General features: G+C 38.9%; 1 protein-coding gene across 25 annotated transcripts in view; it reads left to right on the forward strand.

Moving 5' to 3' along the window:
• C2CD5 (C2 calcium dependent domain containing 5) overlaps nucleotides 1-21,789 on the forward strand; it is a 1,731,257-nt gene that overhangs the window by 839,981 nt on the left and 869,487 nt on the right. For 15 of the 25 annotated variants that reach the window (XM_044087723.1, XM_044087713.1, XM_044087716.1 and 12 more), the window contains one exon: nucleotides 8,630-8,662. The exons of the other annotated variants lie outside the window; for them this stretch is intronic. In XM_044087723.1, the coding sequence (XP_043943658.1) occupies nucleotides 8,630-8,662 (33 nt within the window). The remainder of the gene's footprint in view (nucleotides 1-8,629; nucleotides 8,663-21,789) is intronic. 25 annotated transcript variants of the gene reach the window in all.

Genomic DNA, 21,789 nt, shown 5'->3' on the forward strand with positions numbered 1-21,789 from the left:
CCCAATCCACTATGTCGGAAGGTCCAGACATAGGCTTCCCGCCTAAGAAAAAGCTTGAGACCAAGAGAGGATTTTCCATCTGTTGTTTTGGATTTGGACATACCCACTGAGGTGGTCAAACCAGCAATACACCAGTCACCTTCTCACAACCCTTCTATCATGACCTTTATGAAGGTTGGTGGGCTCCTGAGGCCTTGCATAAGATAGTCTTCCAATGAACCATGAATCATTAAATCCACCAGATCCTTGTGTTGGAAGAGATTCACAGATCCCCGATAGAAATGTGCCAAGGTTCAGAACCTCATAATCTTGTTCAAGTGAGCATCACCCCTAAAAAGAAGAAACAAAAAAATTAAACACTCTTCCCCTTCTGTATCCAGGGAAAAATAATGTGTTTTCTCAGCAGCTTTTCAAGGTAATCATGTCTCTGAAGTCTCCTTCCTCTGTGAATTCTCAGCCCACACAATATAAACAAATCTTAGATTCCTTTTCCTCTGATGAGGAACCTGATACAGATTTGGATGTTTCCCTTAACTACTCATCCCAGTTACACAGGCCTTCTTTGGTGAAAACTTTCAAAGCATGATGAAACATTTTGAATGGCAGTCCAGACAAGTGTCTGAGTTGCAAAGGAAATACTACAACTTATTGGAGATGGGCACCTTTGCTTTTCCTGCATCTCCCCCCCCCCCCCGCTTGAGGCTTACTGGACACCTTTTAGGCCAGTTCTTCAGCTCAAGATTCTCAGCCCCCTGCTCCTTGTATGTTTTTTAAAGTTCCTGATTAACTCAAGTATCTCTATAAAAGTCCTGTGGTAGACCCATCCACAGTTACCCGGGCTTCAGACAAACCTTCCAAGTTGCTTCCTGATACTGATGTTCTCCCCAGTGATAAAGACAGTTGAGCAGTGGGCAGATGGGGTGCGAAAGTGTGTACTTACGCCATCCTCATGTGACAACAATTCCTTCCGGGGCAGAGAGGGGGAGTTATAATGGAAGATGCCGTCCACGAGGCAGAGGTGGCCCTCAGAATCAGGGTTCGAGATTTGTTCCCTGGTAACTCCTGTCAGTGCTCCTAAATGGAGGCTTGATTGTTGTACTCTGGAAGCAGTCGAGTGGACGTTTATCCTGCACCTATCTGCCTGGCTAGGTATAATAAGGGACAATTGGGTGCAGAGGATTATAACCAGAGGTTACAGTATCCCAGTTTCAAAAAATCCTTGACAGCCAAAAAGGATCCCTGATATTCCACCCAGTCTCAGGGATGCAGCAGTCTTAGAAATTCGAAAACTGCTCGACAAAAGAGTCATCCAAGCAGTCCTACCAGACCAAATAGGATCCAGGGTTTACTCAAAGTTCTTTTTAGTGCCAAAGAAAACAGAGGACTGAAGACCAATTTTGTATCTCAGTGTGTTGAACAAGTTAGTTCAACAAACCAAATTCTGGATGGTTATGGTTCATTCTTTACTTCCGTTCTCAGGAAAAGATGATTGGATGTGCTCAGTAGATCTTCAGGATGCGTATTATTACATAAAAATGAGCAAGTGCTCCAGAAGATTTCCTGCATTTCCGGCTGGGAGTCCGTCATTATCAGTTCAGAGCCCCGCCCTTTGGTCTCACCACAGCCCCCAGGTTGTTCAAATGCATGGCACTGGTAGCAGCTCACTTCATACTGCAAGGATTCCACATGTTTCCATACCTAGATGACTGGCTCATTACTACACCTACCAAGCGTCAACTGTTGCAGGTAAGGGACTACGTTCTACAAACTTGCTTCTCGCTGGGGATCACTGTAAACTATGAAAAATCCCTTCTAGAGCCAACACAACAGTTAGAATGTATAGGAGTGGTATTAAACACAAGCACCAGTATCGAGTCTCGTTCCCCAAAAAAACTTCATAGAATAAGATCGCAAGTCAGCCTGATTATTCGCAGCAAAACAGTGACTGCAAGACTGTTATTGCAATCTCTAGGATGAATAGCAGCCGCCATCACTTTAGTTCCTCTTGCGAGATTTCACATGCGAATCCTACAGTGGCTGTTGGTGTCACAATGGTCTCTGCTGAATCAGCCAATGTCCCATCAGGTATTGATCACCGGTCTCAATCTGTGCAAGAAAGACCTGTGTTGGTGGCTTCACTCCAACTAATTTTTCTCAGGTCGACCCTTTGTCCCTCCTCATCCCCAAGCTGTAGTGACCACAGACGTGTCCCAGATAGGGTGGGGGGGGGCATTATCTGGGAAAGTCATTCCAAGGCACTTGGTCCCAAGTAGAGGCCAATTTGCAAATCAGTGTTCTAGAAATGGGGTAATGCTTTTAGCGTAGTGAGCATTCCAAGAAACCCTACCCTTGGGAATGATTGTGAGTCAGACAATATTTCAGTGATCTGGTACATCAGCAAGCATGGGTGAACCAGATCTTACCTTTGTTGAGAAGCACTCGGGGTATGGCAGTGGGCATTTTCATCCGCCCGCTTTCTAATTGCAGTGTGTATTCCGGAGAGCTCCAACATGATTGCAGACAAATTGAGCAGAAGCAGCCTCACGAGTAGTGTCTCAATCCTATGGTGATGGAAAGGATGGTCTGTCAGTGGGGCCAGCCCTGCCGTGATCTCTTTGCATCCCCCCTGAACACAAGTGTAGCAGCTACTTGCCCTATTCCCCCTGCTGGGGGAATCGCCGAGAGATGCTCTACTTCACGATTGGCCCTCCAGTCTGCTGTATGCCTTTCCACTGATAACTCTCATTTCCCAGTTTCTGAAGAAAGCCAGCAGGTCGAAGAACAGAATAATTCTCATTACTCCTTTCTGGCCTCAACAAATATGGTTTACCTTTCTTTGGCCTCACCTAATTTGGAAACCTTGGACCCTGGATCTAACTCCAGACCTCTTATCCTTTCCAGAGGGACTCGTTCATCTGAATCTTCAAAATCTCAAGCTCACTGTGTGGCTTCTCTAATTCCAATGATTGCCAGGCATACTAGTCTCAGTGAATCATTCTATTTTCCCATAAACCTTTGATTAGAAGACTATATAACAGCAAATGGGCAAAACTTTTCAAAATGGGCTATAAAGAATAACCTTAACCCATTTCTGCAACAGTTGATAAGGTCTTAGAATTCTTAGTATCGATTTTCAATATATGAGCGTCCCCTCAACTGTACAAGTGCATCTGGTTCAACTTTCATGATGGTTTGAATGTTGCAGCTCTAATGACCAACAAGCTTTGTAAAGCTTTTCTGAAAGGGACTTAAATCCTCAGAGCTCCATACAAGGATACTTCTTCACCTTGGGACTTGAATCTGGTGTTATAGTCCTTAGTACGTTCCCCATTTTAGCCATCTGCAAATTGTGATTTTAAATATATATCTTGGAAAACCTTATTTTTGATTGCAGTTACTTCTGCCAGGAGAATTTCAGAACTACAAGCCTTATCTTGCAAGTCTCCTTACCTAACCTTCCATAAAGACAGGGTGTCCTTGCAAACTATAATCCATCCTTTCTACCAAAAATAGTTTCTGGGACAAATATCAACCAGGTGATGCAACTTCCCATATTTTTTCCCAATTTTTCAAACAGAGGTGAATATTGTATGCAGATGTTCATAGACAATTATGTTTTTACCTTCACAGAACAGAAGAATTCAGAAGATCTGACCATCTGTTTGTTTCTTTTTCTTCAGCTACTTTAGGTAAACCAGTCTCTAAAGTTATTCTGACTAAATGGCTTAAAAATTGTGTAACCTTCAAATACAAAAAGGAAAGTACAATTCCCAGGCCCTGTAAAGGCACTTTTTACAAGAGCAATAGCCACTTCTGCAGTTTTTCATTCAAGAGCTTCTATAGACAATATCTGTGCCCCAGCTACTTGGGCATCCCTGCATACCTTTATTATTCATTACAAGCTGGATCTGGTCTGTAGGGAATGAGCATCATTTAGTTCAGTGGTGATCAAGAATATACTTCTGTGATACCTCCCAATGTTTAGGTAGTTGGGAGACTCTGTCCCACGGTCAAGGATTAAGTGAAGATTGATAACATCAGATAAAGAAGTTATGTCTTACCATAATGTTCCATCTGTGTTGTCGATCTTCACTTATCCTTGACATTCCCACTCTCCTTCCCCCTGCCTTCCGTGTAGCTTGGTAGAACAGATCTATCCCAGTATATTGGATTTCCTTTTTAAGAATACAGATACTATCTGTGGTCTGTTATTCCTGTGTCTCTATCTTGTGCAAACTCGATCTGAGGTAATCCTGAGAGTAGCATTATGAGTAAAGCGGAGTTTGGGAGTTTTTGGAAGGTGCAAGGTGGAATAACGGCTGAGTCGGTTCCGAGATATGGAACCGGACCCATAGTCAAGGATAAGTGAAGATGGACAGCACAGCTGGAGCATTATGGTAAGACGTAACTTATTTTTAAGAGAGCACTAGATAATAATTTTGGAAATAAGGTTTTTATGTAATTGCTAACAGTAGCCAAACTAATAGCCTTTACTAAGTGTTAGAGTTTGGATGACTGATGTTGAACATTATAAGGTTAAAGTGTGGCAAAATGAATTGTCTAGCAGTTTTGAAAGCCCTCACAGAGGTTTCTGCCTGCTGTCTGTTTGACATGTTTTACTGGCTTTCTGTGTCTTTGAAAGCCAGTTAAACACATGGAGCTCCTACACTTTTTTTTTTCTTATACAAGTAGTACATTGTGCAGATAAAACTCCATGCAGTAAAAATAATTATGATTGGGTCTTACTGATCATAACCATTATTATGTGTTTAAACCTGGATGACAATATTCGCGTCTTGAGCAAAAACGTGGATGCAGTAATTCACCTCTGGAGTTGGCTCTCAAGACAAGTTTCTTGACTTCCATGTCTCGAACACATAATATGTTTGTTATCATCAGACCTAATCATAATTCTCTGTATTGAGCATGCACATCATGTACGAGGCCTTTTATAAAAACACCCTGTTTACTTACTGAGTATTGCAGATTAAAGTAATATAAATCTGTTAATGTCTTGTTTTATGTTCTGATATGGAATTGGCCCCTGCTTTTTTGTGATGATTATATGTTACTTGAACTGTTACTGAGAAAGTCAGTCTTGTATATACATATATGGATCCCTGTCAGATGATCGAGTTTCCAAACCCCCACCCCCACAAACTCTAACTTTTTATGTTTTTGCAGCCCATCAAAACTCCCCCCCCAATGCACCCCTCACACCTCCTGCAAAGGGTAAATTTCCCATTCCACACTGTACAGTGATCTCCATTCAAAACCTTCGAGTTTTCGTAAACTTGATCATATGGTCCTGACCAATTGAATTGCTAGTTTCTGAGAACTCGCTCATCTGATAGGGATCCATAGATATGTAATGTATTACATACGCACACGTGCGTGTGTGCGTGTGTGTGTGTGTGTGTGTGTGTGTGTGTGTGTGTGTGTGTGTGTATATATATATATATATATATATATATATATATATATATATATATATGATTTTGTTATAAAAATTAAGAAACATTCTTCAAAAAAAATGTAAAAACTTAAAATAGCACTGTACCCCTGACTGTCTTGTTTGCTTTTTCTTTCATTTTTTTCCCTCAGGATTTTCATTTTCATGTGAAGAGTACCTGTAAAGCTGTTAAGTCTGTGCTTAACATGTTTATGTTGAGTTAGTGAAACACTGTAAACTCATAGGTTCATAGGTTGATACTAGGTTATCTGCCCTAGGGCATTTATAAGCCTAGCCAGAGTGTGTTTGGCTTTCACCACCCTTTTAGATTAGTTGACTGTGCATCTGTATAGTAGGTCACAGAAGATAGCCCTTTTAAGGTTAGTTTACTGTGCCTCTGTCTAGTAGGGACACAGAAGAGATCCCAGGGGTAAACCTACGATCTCCCATCCACTCGTCAAGATTTCTCTTGAAGAGGGTCATTGAGGGGGCTCTGCCTAACATGGATTGGGATTTTGTTCCAAAGTGAGGGGAGCCTCTGGGATATGAATCTGTCCCTCCAGCATGTCCTATTTATTTCTGTGCTGAGGTTTAAGTCCCTGGAGCAGGTAGCTCTAAGGGATTTGGATTTCCTGAGGTGGAGCATGTCCATTAATTCTGGGTTGGACATGGCTTTATACGTCAGGCACAGATCGCCTCTGAGTAGGTGGTAAGCAACTGAGTAGAGCTGGAGTTTCTTTAGGCTAACTGCGTAGGGCATCTGTTTGAGTCCCTTGATCCTCTTGGTGAGGTACTTTTGGGATCTTTCCAGTTGCTGCAGGTGTCGGGTAAGGTACATCCCAAATGGGGCATTGCATTCAATTATGGGCCTGATGAGTGATGAGTAGAGGGGCACAATGACCTCTCTTGATCTAGATGTGAACCCTTTCATGATAAGGTGGGCTATATAGAAGGTCTTTCTAACCACTTTGGCAACGTGATTGTCAAAGGAGAGATTGCTATCTACTTGGGTCCCCAAATCCCCAATTACTTCTTCTGTACTTAATGGATTACCACCTATGTGGTAATTTGTGGGCACTTTGTTTTTCCCAAAGGGGATGACTATGCACTTTTTGGCATTTAGCTTTAGGCCATGGCTCTGCCACCAGTTATCCGTTGCTGTGGGACCCTTTTGGAGGATACTTTTGTCAGTCGGTGAGTCGATTATGGCACCCAGTTTGCAGTCATCTGCGAACTTGGTCAGCCATAGTCCTCCCATGTTAGCCTGTACCTCAGAGAAATATATACCGAACAAGAGAGATCCCAGGACTGAGCCTTGTGGGACGCCACTTGTAACTGGTTTAGAGTCTGACATGGCACCTGCAATTCTGACCATGTCGGTTCTATCCCTGAGCCAGTTTGCAACCCATCTTGTGACATAGGGGTTGATATTTAAGCTGGTGAGCTTATTTATGATGCCCGAGTGGGGTATTGTGTCAAAGGCTTTTGCGAGGTCCAGGTAGGCTGTATGGACTACCTTCCCAACTCAGAATACTTGTGATATTGGTGCTGCATTGAAATCTGCTAGGCATAAAACTGTGCGTTTTGCAGGGAGGCGGTATTCCTGTAGTCACTCAGCTATTGTTTTGTAACTGTGAAGTCACCGTACCTTATGGACATGCATGCATTCTCCTCTTAGAGATAGAGTGATTTCAGAGTTGCAGTCTGATAGTGGAGGATGGGTACACAGACCCCACAGCAACTGCAAGTAGAAGACGTTTGTATTATATTTACATTTCAGCCAGAAAATATACCACTGTTAGTACTTTTGGGTGTTTTACAGGTGCATATTCATAAGTTTGGTATGGTGTGATTCATGAATTTGACAGCATACAGTAAATTCCTTGTATATTATTGTTGCACAGTGGCTTCTGGCTTGAATGATCTTTTTCAAAATTGTGAAGTGCCTTGGTCTCATCCGGAAAACCTATTTCCTGTACTCTAACTTTGAAAACCACTGCTGGTTTTAAATGCTTCTTGCAATAATAATTGCAGTCTTTGGCAGGTTAACACAGCACTGCAGTCTGTGTAGCAGCCATTGCTGTTTTTGTTTTCATAATTTCTGTTTGGGCTGTTGTCTGAGCTCTCATTTTTAATTGATGACACTGCCTGTCGCTGTCATCCTGAATGTGCAGCATGTTTTTCATTCTGCAAATTCTAAATGCAGTTCCCCAGTTTCTACAAATGAAAAGGAAAAAAAATGAGACCACAAATATATTCTACCTCTATTCTCTGTGACTGTTCAGTCATTTCTATCCAGGACCACCCTGTATAATGTATTGACACAAATCAGACAAAAGCACTTCTTAAAGTGACCAAAGTGCTTCTCTGTAAGTTCTACATGATAAGTATCCATACTACACCTTGTTGGTATACTGAATTGCTGTACATATTTGTGAAAGTTTTCTTTTTTTTCTGAATGCCTTTAAAAATATATATTTTTTTGTTTGAGTATGTTCTCCAGGTACTTGCAGCACCACATCTGTTGTACTTTAATGTGTGTTGTCACTTTTTTGTTAATAAATTATTGTATTGTTTGTTCTTATTTCAATTTTTTTCCCTGTGTTATATCTTGGATTGAGATTGAAAAAAAATGTTGCCTTGTTCATTGACTATCCCTTGTCACACAAAAATTAGCAGAAATGTAGATAAATGCATTCTGCACAACGCGCAAGGCTGCTTTTAGCTAGAAGAATTAGAAAAGTCTTTCTGTGTGTGTTTTTTATCTAGTGGCATGCAACCTTTTGACCAACAGAGCTTGTGTTGTTGTTTAGTTAGAGCTTTCGAATATTATAATTTATATGATCTCCATCTTGTCCAGGAAGTGATTTTGGTAGTACAGAATGCATATAATACTACAGTAAACGATTCTGTGCAAAGTATTCTTTTAAAAGCACAGTTCCATTTGTTGGAGGATAATGCAGAAGTCACCCCCTGTTCCTTTATTTCCTTAAAGTTTTATATATTTTAATAACTTTCTTTAGAGATTTATATCCTTTACAGACTAAGTTCAGTGATGAATATATACTTGTAACTTTTATACAACTCATGAACATTTTTTCCAAGAAAAAGCAGGTCCTTCTGCTAATTGAAAATCGATGATTTGTGTTTCTCCATTTCCTTCATTTTGTTTCTAAGGGTGGATCACCTCGTAAGTTCATTATGAAGCGGGTATGTTATTTTAAAAACAAAAGTTGTGTGAATTCTCTCTTGACACTTTGTGGGTTCTATATTATACTGTGTGGGAGAAGAGGGTAATGTTTTGGATAGAATGCATTTCTTAAAATGTAATGTTTTGAAAGTCACTGTAACTTCTGGATTTCTGGAATACATTTTTTGCTGCTGTTAAATATGCAAAGCATGCAATATTCCTACCATTTCCCCTGAATTTACTTTATCAGCATGTGTGTAGGTTTGTTTTCTGAATTTATTGCTCAGTACTTCTTTCACTGATATAGAAATGATGTGGCTTTTATTTTTTCTTTGAATGCACCCGTGGTTAAGTACACTGAGCGCATAGCTCAGAGTAAACGGACTGTATGGGTTCTCTAAATTAAGTCTTTGACTTCCCCCATGCCCCCAAATAATAGTGTTTTCCTTAAATTTGTGAAGTATTCTTCAGAAGTATTTTATCAAGCACTTGCTTCCGTACCAGAAATTTAATAATTGTTGTTTCAGTGAATGATGTCTGAAGACAAAGCCAATTATTGAAAATGAGCATTTTGTTAATAATTTCCTGTGCACTTGCCCTATCCCAATTTTGTTTTACGCAGTTCACTTAAATAGCACCCATCATTAGCTACCATGTTGGTAATATCTGAGCAGTTATCTGCAAGTAAATTACAGTACTTTTTAAAAATGTATTCCTCATGATGCTCTTTCCAGAAAGTTGACCGCCTGAAAATTTGGTATCATTAACCACATGTTCAAAATAAGGAGTACAATACTGTTTCTAAAATGTTACCTATATTCCTGGGCTTACTTTTTAGAGTCAGCAGTTCAGATTATTTTTCTGTAAGGCTGAAGTTCAGCCCACTTATATAAATGAGTTGATGTTTCAGCTGATATCACATGTAGTTGTGGCTGCATTAGAAGTGGGTAAAAGGCAGATATATCCCCCATCTTTTTAGTAATATTATTAGTATTATTGCAAAGTTCAGAACCAGTGACTTTTCTGAGTGAATTAAAAAAATAGAGGACAGCATATAAACCTAGATTATTGTCTATGTCTGTCATTAGGAGGTGCAGGATATTTCCCATAATGTGTACCTAATGGCTAGCAAAATACAAATCTTATATGTCCCAGAAGGATTTGTTAGGGCCGGATGACAGAAAACCTGCTTGTTGTATTACATTGTGATCATTCTGAGAAGGGCAGAGTCCTGTACAGAAGCAGCATGAGCAGTTTGCCCGTGTCAGTTGCATGCCTGTGTTCACACATTTCTCAACTTACTTGTGTTCCAGCTCAGAAGGATAGAAGCTAAAAGCGAGTTGCTGCTTGTATTACTTGGTGAGTGAACTTTCAGAGAAAACGTCAGCAGACAAAAAGAAAAAAAAACAAGATGGAGCATGGAGGTCTTTTTTTTTTTTTTTAAAGATCTTCTTTCTCATATTAACAGTATTTTATTTGCAATATGATTAAACCAGATATTTTATACCTTTGATTCAGGCACATTAGTTAACTTGAGCTGTCCATGGATTTACTTATGCACTTAACCATGTGTTGACATCTGATCATGGATTGGCAGTGGCCCACTTTGTTAAAATGACTGTTAGTTGAGGCTGAATGTTATAACAGAAGTTTATCATAAGGTTTTTGCTTGTAGCAGTTAATAATGTGATTGGGAAGTAGCTCAGAGCAGATATTATTCCCCTGGACTTCCAAGGTGGTTGTACATTGAGTAACAGCTTAACTCTAGCTCTCCCAGTTTGAAATCAGAAACTCAACAGAGAAAGCCAGTAGACATTTGTGTTCATGGGTAAATTTCAGTAACTGGCAAGTAAGTGTACTGTCTGAATGTCAGGAGAAAAAGAAATACAGAACATCTGGAAAAACCTCAGCTCCAAAAATTGAGGAAGAAACACTGACTGGGGAATGTTCTATAGCTGTTCAGCAAAAAGCAGCACAACCTCCAGACATGACTTCCAGTAACATACAGGAAGATATGACAATGACACACAGACCTGATTAAAATAAAACACTGTTGGAGTATATCAGCACAAACAACAAAAGGCTGAAAAAATGGAACAAGCTTTAAACAGATACTTATATGAGGTGGTAAAGCTGCAGAAATCAGAGGTTGAAATGAAGAAAATGCTGACTGAGTATGAGACTGCTCAGGAAGAGATGGTTCAAAAACAGTACAATTAGAGGACAGAGCACATAGGTAAAACCTGAGATTTTTAGCAGTACCAGAGAAACTGTAAGAACAGACTGCAATAATTTTATGAAAGCACAAATAAGCAACTAGACAGGTATTCCACAGCAGGAGTTGTTAGTTGAAGGGGCACATTGTGTGTATGCTCCCAGCCTAGCTATGGGAAAGCAAACTAGACCTTTAATAGTAAAGATGCAGTCCTATGAGCAAAAGGAGTTGATTCTGACAAAATTGTGACAGAAGGGCAAAATACTAAAAGTGGGAGACAGCAGAGTGTTTGTGAGAATGATTACTCATCGTATACCAGGCAGAAGAGGAGTAAATTTATTCCACTGTTTAGGGAATGTCGAGACACAGGTGTGAGATTCAGACTGCTGTACCCAGCTGTTTTCAAGGTATTCTTCCTTGGAGGAACAAACTCGTTTTTTGATAAAGTACATGCTAAGGAGGAAGTACAAAAGTTTGTCCAACAAAAAGTGAGCTGTGAAACAGAAGGAGATTCTGCTTCTTCAGGTAATAAAGACCACAGAGAGACTGTACAAGTGAAACCTTTTCCACTGTTTCAATGGAAAATGTTGGAGAGAAGGAAGGAAGCAAAAGAGTTGCCTAGAAGAATCAAGAGTACTTTGTTAATGAAGCAGAGACCGGATTTGGTTGATGGAGATGAACAATAATAAAATCAGGAACTTAATGTGGGATTACAGTGCAGTAACTATATTTGTGAAATGTGACACAACAAGAAAATCCTGGAAATATTGGATTTTTTCAGAATGTGATAGACTTGTGGGGGACTCCAAATTGTATGCCCTACTTCATGTCCTTAATGTTTGGAAGAATGCTCTGGGGAGAGGAAGGTATGGTTGAAAGCTAACTGTAAGTAAGGAAATCTATATTTTTCTTAATAGTGCTATTTTTGTGGTGTATGTTTTTTTGCATGCTATAAAGTAAAGCTTTCCCAGTTATTTTTAAGTGCTGCTGTTCTTTTTTTTCTTCTTTTCTTTCTCCCTTCTCTCTTTCTTCTTGTTCATTTTTAGTAAATGTAGACCCTGCAGTGTAAAAAATCATGGTTAAAAGAGCATGGCAACAGAAGAAATGATGTGTTTTTCTCATTCTTGCATGGAGGAATGACAGGATTAAGGACCTTAGATTGATTTAGTAACAAGGTTGAAGAGAAAGCAACTAAATGAAGAAGAATGAGATTGAATATTATGAGGCTTTTTTCTAGCAAATGAATGTATACTTAGTAGCAGTTCTCTGTCTGGCCCTCATGTTTCTTTGGAAACAGTCTGATAAAGAGAAATTTGACTGTCTGGTTCTCATGTCTCCATGGGGATAATCTGATAAAGAGAAATTGTTTTTACAGTCTGGTCGAAAGTGATTAGCTGGGGGGGGGGGGACTGGCTAGGAGATAATGTTCTTTCTGAAAGCATTCAGGGGGTTTTCCCAGGTGGGCGAGATATAAAGATAAGACAGAACAGTTTGCACTTAGTAGAAGCACAGGCTGCACCATGATCTTAGCATGGATAACCTTTCTTTAAGGTTTACTCAAGTTTGTGATTGTGGCTGTCAGTTTGGGACATTTGCTCCTATTAGGAGGCTAAAACTTCAATATTTAAAGATGTATATATAGTTTTGTGTGCGAGTTTTAAATTAATAGGTTTTAGGGGGGTATTGGGTGTTTTTTGAAAGCTTTTAATAAAACAAAATGTTTTGTAAGATGTGACAGAGGCTCAAATGGATATGACAAGAAACTCAAACAGGGTATGCATATAGCTCAAAAGTTGGAACTAGACATATAACAAAAAAGGTGTTATACATAAAAGGTGGGAATAAAAACTTTTTAATACAGTGATGATTTCTGTAATATCTTTAAATGTCAGTTGTCTCACAGATAAATACAAAAAAGAAAGAATAGTGATCTATATTAAAAATGTAGAGTGCAAATAGCTATGTTACAGGAGAGACACTTGGAAATAACTGAATTTGTGAATTTAATAAAGAAAGGTTTTCAGGATGGTTATTCAGGAGAATATCTGGAACAAAGGAAAAGATGAGTACTTATATTAATTGCAAAAGGAGCTCCAGTATTGGTAGAAGAGGCTAAAAAAAGATAATGGCAGATTTGTAGTGCTAAGGGGGTACTGACAAGGGTGGAGGATTACAGTGGCATGTGTTTATATTCCATTTAAACTGTCATGATGGAGCTTAAGAAAATTCTGGGAGAAATCAGTTTTTAGCAAGGAATACTACTTATAAGTGGGGACTGGAATTTGATTTGCAGCAGTGAAGATGTGTCTGAGGGACACAGAAGGGAAAGATAATGAAGGAGTGTAGATTTTTAAAGAAATGCATGAAAATATTTGACATAGAAAATGTGATTTAAGTAATAGGAATTTGGAGTGAATTTACTTATTATTCCCCAATACATAAAACGTGGGCTAGGGTCTAGACAGAATTTACATTTCACAGGAACATGTGCATTGATTTGAAGGTCTTAATACACATCCAGTAACTATTTCAGTTCATGCTTCACTATTAACTAAAATAAAAACGCAGGCTAATGAAATAAAAATGAAACGCTGGCAGTTTCCCACCTATCTGCTGAAAAGAGAGGAATTTAAGGAATGGGTAGTGGAGATTTTTCAGGAGCTATTCGAGAGGGTAGAAATTATTTCTGAAAATATCACTAGGAAGTGGGATAAAATTTAAGGTGGAGTTTAAAAATAGTTTATTGTCCTTTGGTCAATGCCTTTTCCAAAAAGAATCGGTAAAACACAAGGTAGTCAAAAAGCAGAATAATAAAAAATTAGAATTTTTATTCAACCATAGAGCTTCTGTCCAAAACAGTATCAGGACTTCTTCAGAATGTACAACCATTATAGCAAACCACTATTTATAGCCCTGTAATAAAGCATTAGTTAATGCAATTAAACTGTCAGTTAACCCCTTAATTAACCCTTTCAGTCTTTAAACACTCCACTGTAAACCAAACAATATTTGAGATTAAAAATAAGAGAGAGAAATTACTATAAAAACCAAAAAGCTTACCCCCAACTCCCTAATAATGGTAAAGAAACTATGTATGTAAGGGAACATCAAGTAGTGGGTGATTGGGGAGGTATCAACAACCATGGTGGGTCACCTAGACCTAGAATACTGCAAGGTCCAAATCCAGAATTAAACTTAGGTGTGGAGTTAATGGATGAAATGGGTAACAGGGGCTACATACCACCAGAACCTGAACCCTCTTTTTCCCAACACAACCCAGAAAGGGAGTGAAGAATAAAAATCAAAATAATCAGTCTCAATTATAACCAATATTAAGGGTGATTTTAAAATGTATAACCTTAATTCAGTTGATTTAGGTAGTGATTGTGCTGCTCTTTTTGAAAAAGGGCTTTCCTTTGTACCAGCAAGGAATGGGAGTCTGGTAGTCGAGACCCTTATCAATTTTGAAATGTTTTACAAGGAAGCTTAATTTGAATGTATTACTGGGTGGCAACAACAACAACAAAACACTAGAGGCCCACAAACCTAAGAAGGCAAGTATATATAATCCCCCTTTGCAGCCTACAATCAACTTATTTGAGAAGCTGTATGAGATGGATATTCGTAAGAATATCTCTTGTGGCACAAAAAAGACGAATTTGACTGAGGGGAAAAAAACTTTTACTACATGACATAAGTGGGAACAAGGGGCTAAGACTTATGAAACCAGACAAGGAAGGAGGCTCTGGTAGTAATGAACAGAATGGGCTATAATTGTAGAATGGAAACTATTTTGATAACAGAAAAGTATGATGAGATCTTCAGGAATGAACTTAATATTGCTGATCAGAAAATGGATATTATCTTGAGTGACTTATTAATGGAGGGGTTTAATTGCAGAATCAGACTGTTCCTACCTTAAGGTAGAGTTTCCCCGAATCCCAGGTTATCGTTGGGAAACAAAAAATTCATACAGACATTTGTAGTCCTCCTATGTGACCAATTTAGATGCAGAATTTTCAAAAACCTATGGCTTTGCTGAGTATATTGATTTTGAATTGAAGGAGGTACTGAATGTGGGTCAAATTTTGAAGGATTCCTGGGATTACCTCTCTAAGATACAAAAGAGGCTTTACTGTGAACAGCTTACCTTGGTAAATATTGATGTCATTGATTTATTTTCAGTCATACCCCATTGTTGCGGTATTGACTGGTTTTATGACTATCTAGCTGCCAAAAAGATTTTTGATAACAACACATTGTATGTATTGAGGACCCATATGGAGATGATTCTTAAAAACAATTTTATCTGGTTTGAAGGAACCATTTTTGGGCAGGAAACTGGAGTAGCAATGGGGGCAGCTTGTGCCCCCATTTTTGCCAACTTGGTTTTAGCTTATTTGGAAGGGAATTTTGTCCTTAACTTGGAGTTTGTCAACTCACAGATATATTATGGAAGATTTCTGGATGACCTTGTGGTTTTTTGGACAGCTAGTGGTGATAGTTTAACAGAATTTTTTAATTACATTATCAATACCACTGAATTTGTAAGATTTACGATCAGGACATCCAAGGTCAGTATTTGCTATCTTGATACAGAAGTTGCGATTGACCACCAGAATAGGGACTTTATATCTAAGTTATATTGGAAGCCCACTTACTCTGACACTATGGTCCATTTTGACAGCTGGCATCCATTACATCCAAAAAGAGCCCTGGTCAAAAGGCAGTTGGTTAGAATAGCCAGAATGGTCTCAGAACTCCAGGATTTTTATATTGAAGGAGTGAGACTTAGGGGGATGCTGCCCATTGTTTCCTTGCTGAGTCTTTAAGGAGGTTTATTGTAAAAGAACTAATGGCACCTTTAAATCCCTCTTAGGTACTGGTGTGCCCACTTTTGTTCCTGGTTCTCACACAGTATACCATATGAAACCCTCATTCTAGGCGGTGTTAACATCGACTGGACCAAACTTACTACTAACTCTCCACAACTTGGTATTAACCTACAGGGATTCCACAAACTGATAGCATCACCCACCCACCTGCACACTACCTCTTCCTCCAACTCTAGCATCGACTGGATCCTCACTAACTCTCCTAACCTTTACCACAGTCCAACTACCTTACCAAACTCATTAAGCGACCATCTTCCTACTGCCATCCTATGTCACTCTGCCCAAGTACCCAAACCACATATAGAGACTGTTGTAAACTCTCCAACTTTACTACCACCCAATTCAATTCAGTTCTCTCTAGTATTGACTGGTCCATCCTCAACCTGATCCCTCTCAATGAAGCAGTACTTAAATTTAATCAAATATTCCTAAATATCCTTAACTCCCTTGCCTCTACCACGAGAATTAGAATCAATTCCAGTTTTGCTCCCTGGCTTTCTAAGGAAACTAGATCCCTCATGCATAAATGTGATAGTACTTGGAAAGCCTGGACTAAACACAGAGAACTTCCCCTGTCACAAAAGTACAAAGAACTTCGGAATTTTGTCAAAAACATGTTAACAGGGACAAAGAATCCTGCTATAACTCTCCCCAGATTAACAACAAATCCAATCCACAGAAATTCTGGACTACCTTAAATAAAATTATCAGTCCTGGATGCCCTTCCAATCCCTCCCCTTTCCCAAATAACACTCCTCTAGAAACTGCTACCCTTCTCAATAGGCACTTCATTGACACTGTCCAGAAGCTTACACCCTCTAACTCCAACACAAATACTCCCTCTACCCCTCCCAACCGTCACAACAATAACCTTTTCACCTTTCAACCAGTTCCTACTTCTTACATTAAATCACTCCTACTGAAGCTTAAACCCTGCTCTCCCTCCTCTGACAATCTCCCACCAATTTTCCTCAAAATAGCCGCTGAATCCAAAGCCGACCCAGTATCCCTATTAATCAATAGATCTGTTCAGGAAGCAACTGTGCCAGAGATTTGGAAATCCTTTTTCACCATCCCCCTGCATAAAGGGGGGAACTCAACTGACCCATCTAACTTTCGACCAATTGCTATCCTCTCCCCTCTCTCCAGAATACTTGAAAAATGTATACATACACAGCTTCTAAACTATTTCCTCCAGCAGAACCTTCTCACACCCACCCAACATGGCTTCAGGCCTAATCGCAGCACTGCTACAGCCATCCTGTCATTTACACATACTGTAACAGAGGCCTCTGATAACCATCTCATATCCTGTCTTTTCCTCAACCTCTCCAAAGCCTTTGACACTGTCTCTCATCCTTTACTTCTACCTAAACTCTCTAACCTCAGTCTGTCTACTTCCGCCCTAGCCTTTTTCTCTAGCGACTTGTCTCATAGACAATCTGTTCGATGGCTCTCCTCCTGCTCACCCTACCTTCCAGTGATATCCGGTGTACCCCAAGGTTCCATCTTGGGTCCCCTCCTGTTCAACATCTGTACTAATAAACTTCATACTTCCTGTAAACAATCTGCCTAATTCAATACGCTGACGACTCAACTCTTATCTGCACTTCCAGCAATATGTCTGACCTTCACACTCTTACCCAAGACATTTTTCTATCCATTGAAAAGTGGCTGTCTGATAATTTACTCATCCCAAACCCCCCCAAAAAAACAAACTCCTGCTATTCCTCCCTCGTTCACGCTCTCGCCTTAAATCTACCTTTGTCATCACATCCTCCAATAACACCATCCTACAATCCAACTCCCACACTTCCAGGTGTCATCATGGACGACAAACTTAAATTTAACTTGCATAGCCTTCACAGTATAAAAAAAACTCACCAAAAACTGGGTTTGCTTTATTGCAACCGAAAATTCTTAACTTGTAATGCTAGACTCTCCCTGGCACAGGCTCTTCTCCTCCCCTCCTTTCTCTATGCCGCCCCAATCCTAACTAACATTCAGTTCACCACCCTGTCCAAACTCCAACAACATACCATAAAATAGCAAGATTTGTCACAAACTCCCCTTATAACTCACATCATTGCCTTGCACTCAACTCTCTACAATGGCTTGAACTTCAACAACTCCTTCTATCACAATTTCAAATCATTCACTCCATACTATACAGACCATCCTCCTGTCCTGCACTCTCCTCCTTAGTATCGACCTACACTCCCAACCGCACACTCCGCACCTCAAACCAGCAACTCCTACACATTTACCAACCTAAGAAAACTATTGATAAACTACATTACAAATCCTAAGTATCCCAAGCTTGGAATAAACTGCCAACACACATATGTGCCATTACCCACCCTATACACTTTAAAAAAGAACTTAGACTTCACTTACTTAACACCAAAAGTTGTACCTGTCAGGACCCTACCTAACTCCACTACTATCCTTTATCCTAATATTTTCCAGTTTTTCCCTTACATTGCCTTAGCATCTTAATTTACCTCCTGCTACCCTTTCCTCCTTATACGTGCATTCTCATCTCTCACACCTCAAAATTGTTCTGTTCCTAAAATACTACTTCCACAACACACACACACCACCACTTCAAAACTTTTATGGATTGCTCTGACAGCTGTATTTGCTGAACATGTACCCAAAAAAAAAATAGGCTTTACTACTGTTGTGCATATATCTCCTGATCTGATTTACCTTATTCATTTTCGTATCTTACACTATGAATTTCTATGTATTGTAAACTAAACTGAAATTTTATGTGTTATAAACTGAACATTTATGTATTGTAATCTGTAACTGGAGGGTTTCTCCTTGGGTCTCCACTGAAAATGAGTCTCTGGCCCAGCTGGACAAACCCAGATAACAAATGTCAGTATATAAATAAATAAAAATGAAACCTTGACTATCCCTAAGAATTTCAGTAAAGGCCTTATTATAACCTACAGTAGTGAAGTTGAAAAAGTTAGAAATGTATTGACTAATAATTGCAAACTGTTTGACATAGGTGGAATTGATAAGGGAAAGGTGGGAAGAAAATCTACTGTTATTTATAGGGGGGACAAGAACTTTAAGAACTTTTGGAAACTATTAATTTTGCTGGCAACCAGAAGCAAAAAAATGGCTGTATGGCTAAGTGTAGGTGATGCCCCCAATGTAGATTTATTCTAGAGGGAGAAATCATACATATGTATGGTTATGGGAGAATTCTCTCTCGAATAGGTGTACTTGTGACACTAAAGTGGTTATGTGGCGATTTGTCAGGACTGCCCCTCCTTTTATGTAGGTAAAGTGGAAAGCAGACTTAAGAGACACGTGTATGAGCATATCCGGGATGTTGGTAATAAAAACCCATCCGGTGCGCCTTATGGAGACACATTGGCAACAGTAATTGTCACCGTTTTAAGTTTTTTGTAATAATGGTTGTTGAGGACGACAAAAGGGGGAGGACCCACTAAACTTTGGTTAGAACTGAAAGAAACTGAGTGGCAGATGAGAACTAATACCACTGGACCTTGGGGTCTCAGTGGCCATACTTCCTTAACTATTTTTCTCAGAATTAAAGCACTTTACTGTTAATTACTAGAGGTAGATACAACTGGAAGACACAATTTAAAATAAGCATATTTAAGGGTATTTATATTATTTGTTATTTATAGTTCATTTATATGTTTATTAAATGTTGATATATGTATGCATTTTATATCTATATACTTGTGCATTTTTTATAGAATTTTACTGTTTTAAGATATTTATAAATAGTTTGAATGCCATGTTTAAACACTGAAAGGATTAATTAAGTGGGTTAATTGACTGTTTAATTGTATTAACTAATGGTTGATTAGAGAGCTCTAAATAGTGGTTTGCTGTAATGCGTCTATATTCTGAAGAGGTCCTGACATTGTTTAGGATGAAAGAGCTAAGGCTGAATAAAAGTTCTCATTTTTTATTATTCTGGTTTGCAAATACCTTTTGTTTTACTGATTCTTTGTGGAGGAGGCATAAACCGAGTGATAACGAGCAATTGTTGATTTGTGGAGTTGCTTTTTTATATAGTTTTTGTGAGTTTAAAATAGGGTGGAAATAAAAGAAAGGGAGCTATGGTTAAGAAGTAACAAGAATTATTTAGAAGGACGGACAAATATTAAAGTATTGCACAATAGGGGGAATCCCGCAGAAAAATAAGAGATCAACTGCAGAATGCTAAGCAGAAAATAAGAGATTACCTCTGTAATATACATGAGTTTAGAAAGATTGCTGTTAAGTAGCTGTTTTTTGATGATAACATTAGAACACAAAAAGTTTTAGCACAATGACTCTGGCAACAGAAAGTAGACAGGGCTGTCACCAAGCTTAGGGAGCCTATAACAAGAGTTCCTGTAGAGGTATTAAAGTATTTTGAAAAGTCTGTGAAAGTCTGTATAAAGCAGAGAAATATGGAAATCAAGAAAAGATACAAATGGAAATGCTTATGGAAGAATTAAACATGCCAAGGTTAGAGGTAGATGACACTCTTGTTATGGTTAGGATAGGATGAGATGAAATAAAATTTGTGATGTATGACCAATCTACAGGAAAGTCCCATGCGTAGATGGTATTCCTATGGAAGTTTGGAATCTAGGATGGAAAAAAACTGATAAAGCTCTGGAAGGTTTTGTTTAACAGTATTTTAAGAGGAGAAATACCAACATCCTGGAAGAAAGTGGTAGCTGTAATACCTAAAGCAGGTAAAGATCCATTAGATCCAACTTAATGCAGGCCCATTTCAATAGTAAACCATGATTATAAAGTGTTAATGTATATAATGGCTAAAAGAATAGAAAAAGTAATGCCAAAATTGATAGATATGGATCATTGTGGTTTTGTGGAGGGGAGGCAAACATTTGACAACATTAACAGAACACTGATGATAAGAAAGCATTTGACAGAGTAAGCTGGGACTTTATAAGCAGGACAATGGAAGCATTTGCATTTCCTAAAAAAAATTATAAGATTGATTGGGAGGATACATGAGGGGTCAGATGTGAAAATTAAAGTGGGTGGTGTCCTCTCTGATAATTTCTGCTTGAGCAGAGGAACCAGGTGGGGTGTCCTCTTTCCCCTTTATTGTTTGCATTATATTTAGACCCACTGGCAAAGAAAATACGGGACTCAAAAATTCAAGGATATAATTGGTATGGTAATCAAGAAAAGCTGGCTCTGTTTGCAGATAATGTTATTTTATACCTGTCAAAACCAGAAGGAGACATTACAGTGAAATCTTTTGAGACTGTCTCGTATCTTTCCGGGATGCAAAAGTAATGATGCTAAAACAGACAACAGCGGTTCTGCAATATCCATATTTATGGGGACATGATAAAATGAAGTATTTAGGAGAATAGATTAAAAGTGATTCTGGTGTGGCAGCTAATGATATGTGGGAAGAGACTAAACAAAACATAATACAAAAACTGATAAAATGGAAACTTTGTTTTATGGATAGTAAGATAAAAGCAGCTGTTTTTAGTCCTGTTAGTCTTAAACGCAGGTTAGCCATATTTTTTATCAACCAGAGAAGAAGTTGTGGATAGCAGTTGATTAAGAGCTGAATGACTTTCTCTGGGTGGGGAAGATGGCAAGAGTCAAGTGGGATAGGCTGTTTCTTCCAGTAGCACAGGGCAGATTGGGATTACCCGATTTGAAGGGGTAGTTCAAAGCTACACAATTAAGGTTCCTATGCATAGCACAACCAGAAAACTATAATTCAAAGTGGTAAGGGATGATGATGAAACAGGGGGGGAGCTTAGGAAACAAGGAGAGACTATGATTTTGGATGCAGGCCTTTAAGGAGAATAATAGTAATCATACAGAATATTATATCCATAAAGTATCAGAAAGTATACTAAGAACTAAGCCAAAACAGGAATGGAGAAAGGAGATTCTTCTGGTAGGGATGACTTCAATTGGGGATATAGACAATAGGCAAGAGGGGGTTGGAATTTATTGGAGAAAACTGGCAAAGGAACCAAGGTACTGGGAGCAA

This window comes from Protopterus annectens, chromosome 11.part0 (genome assembly GCF_019279795.1).
Source record: "Protopterus annectens isolate FY-2018-M chromosome 11.part0, PAN1.0, whole genome shotgun sequence".
Taxonomy (NCBI): Eukaryota; Metazoa; Chordata; order Ceratodontiformes; family Protopteridae; genus Protopterus; species Protopterus annectens.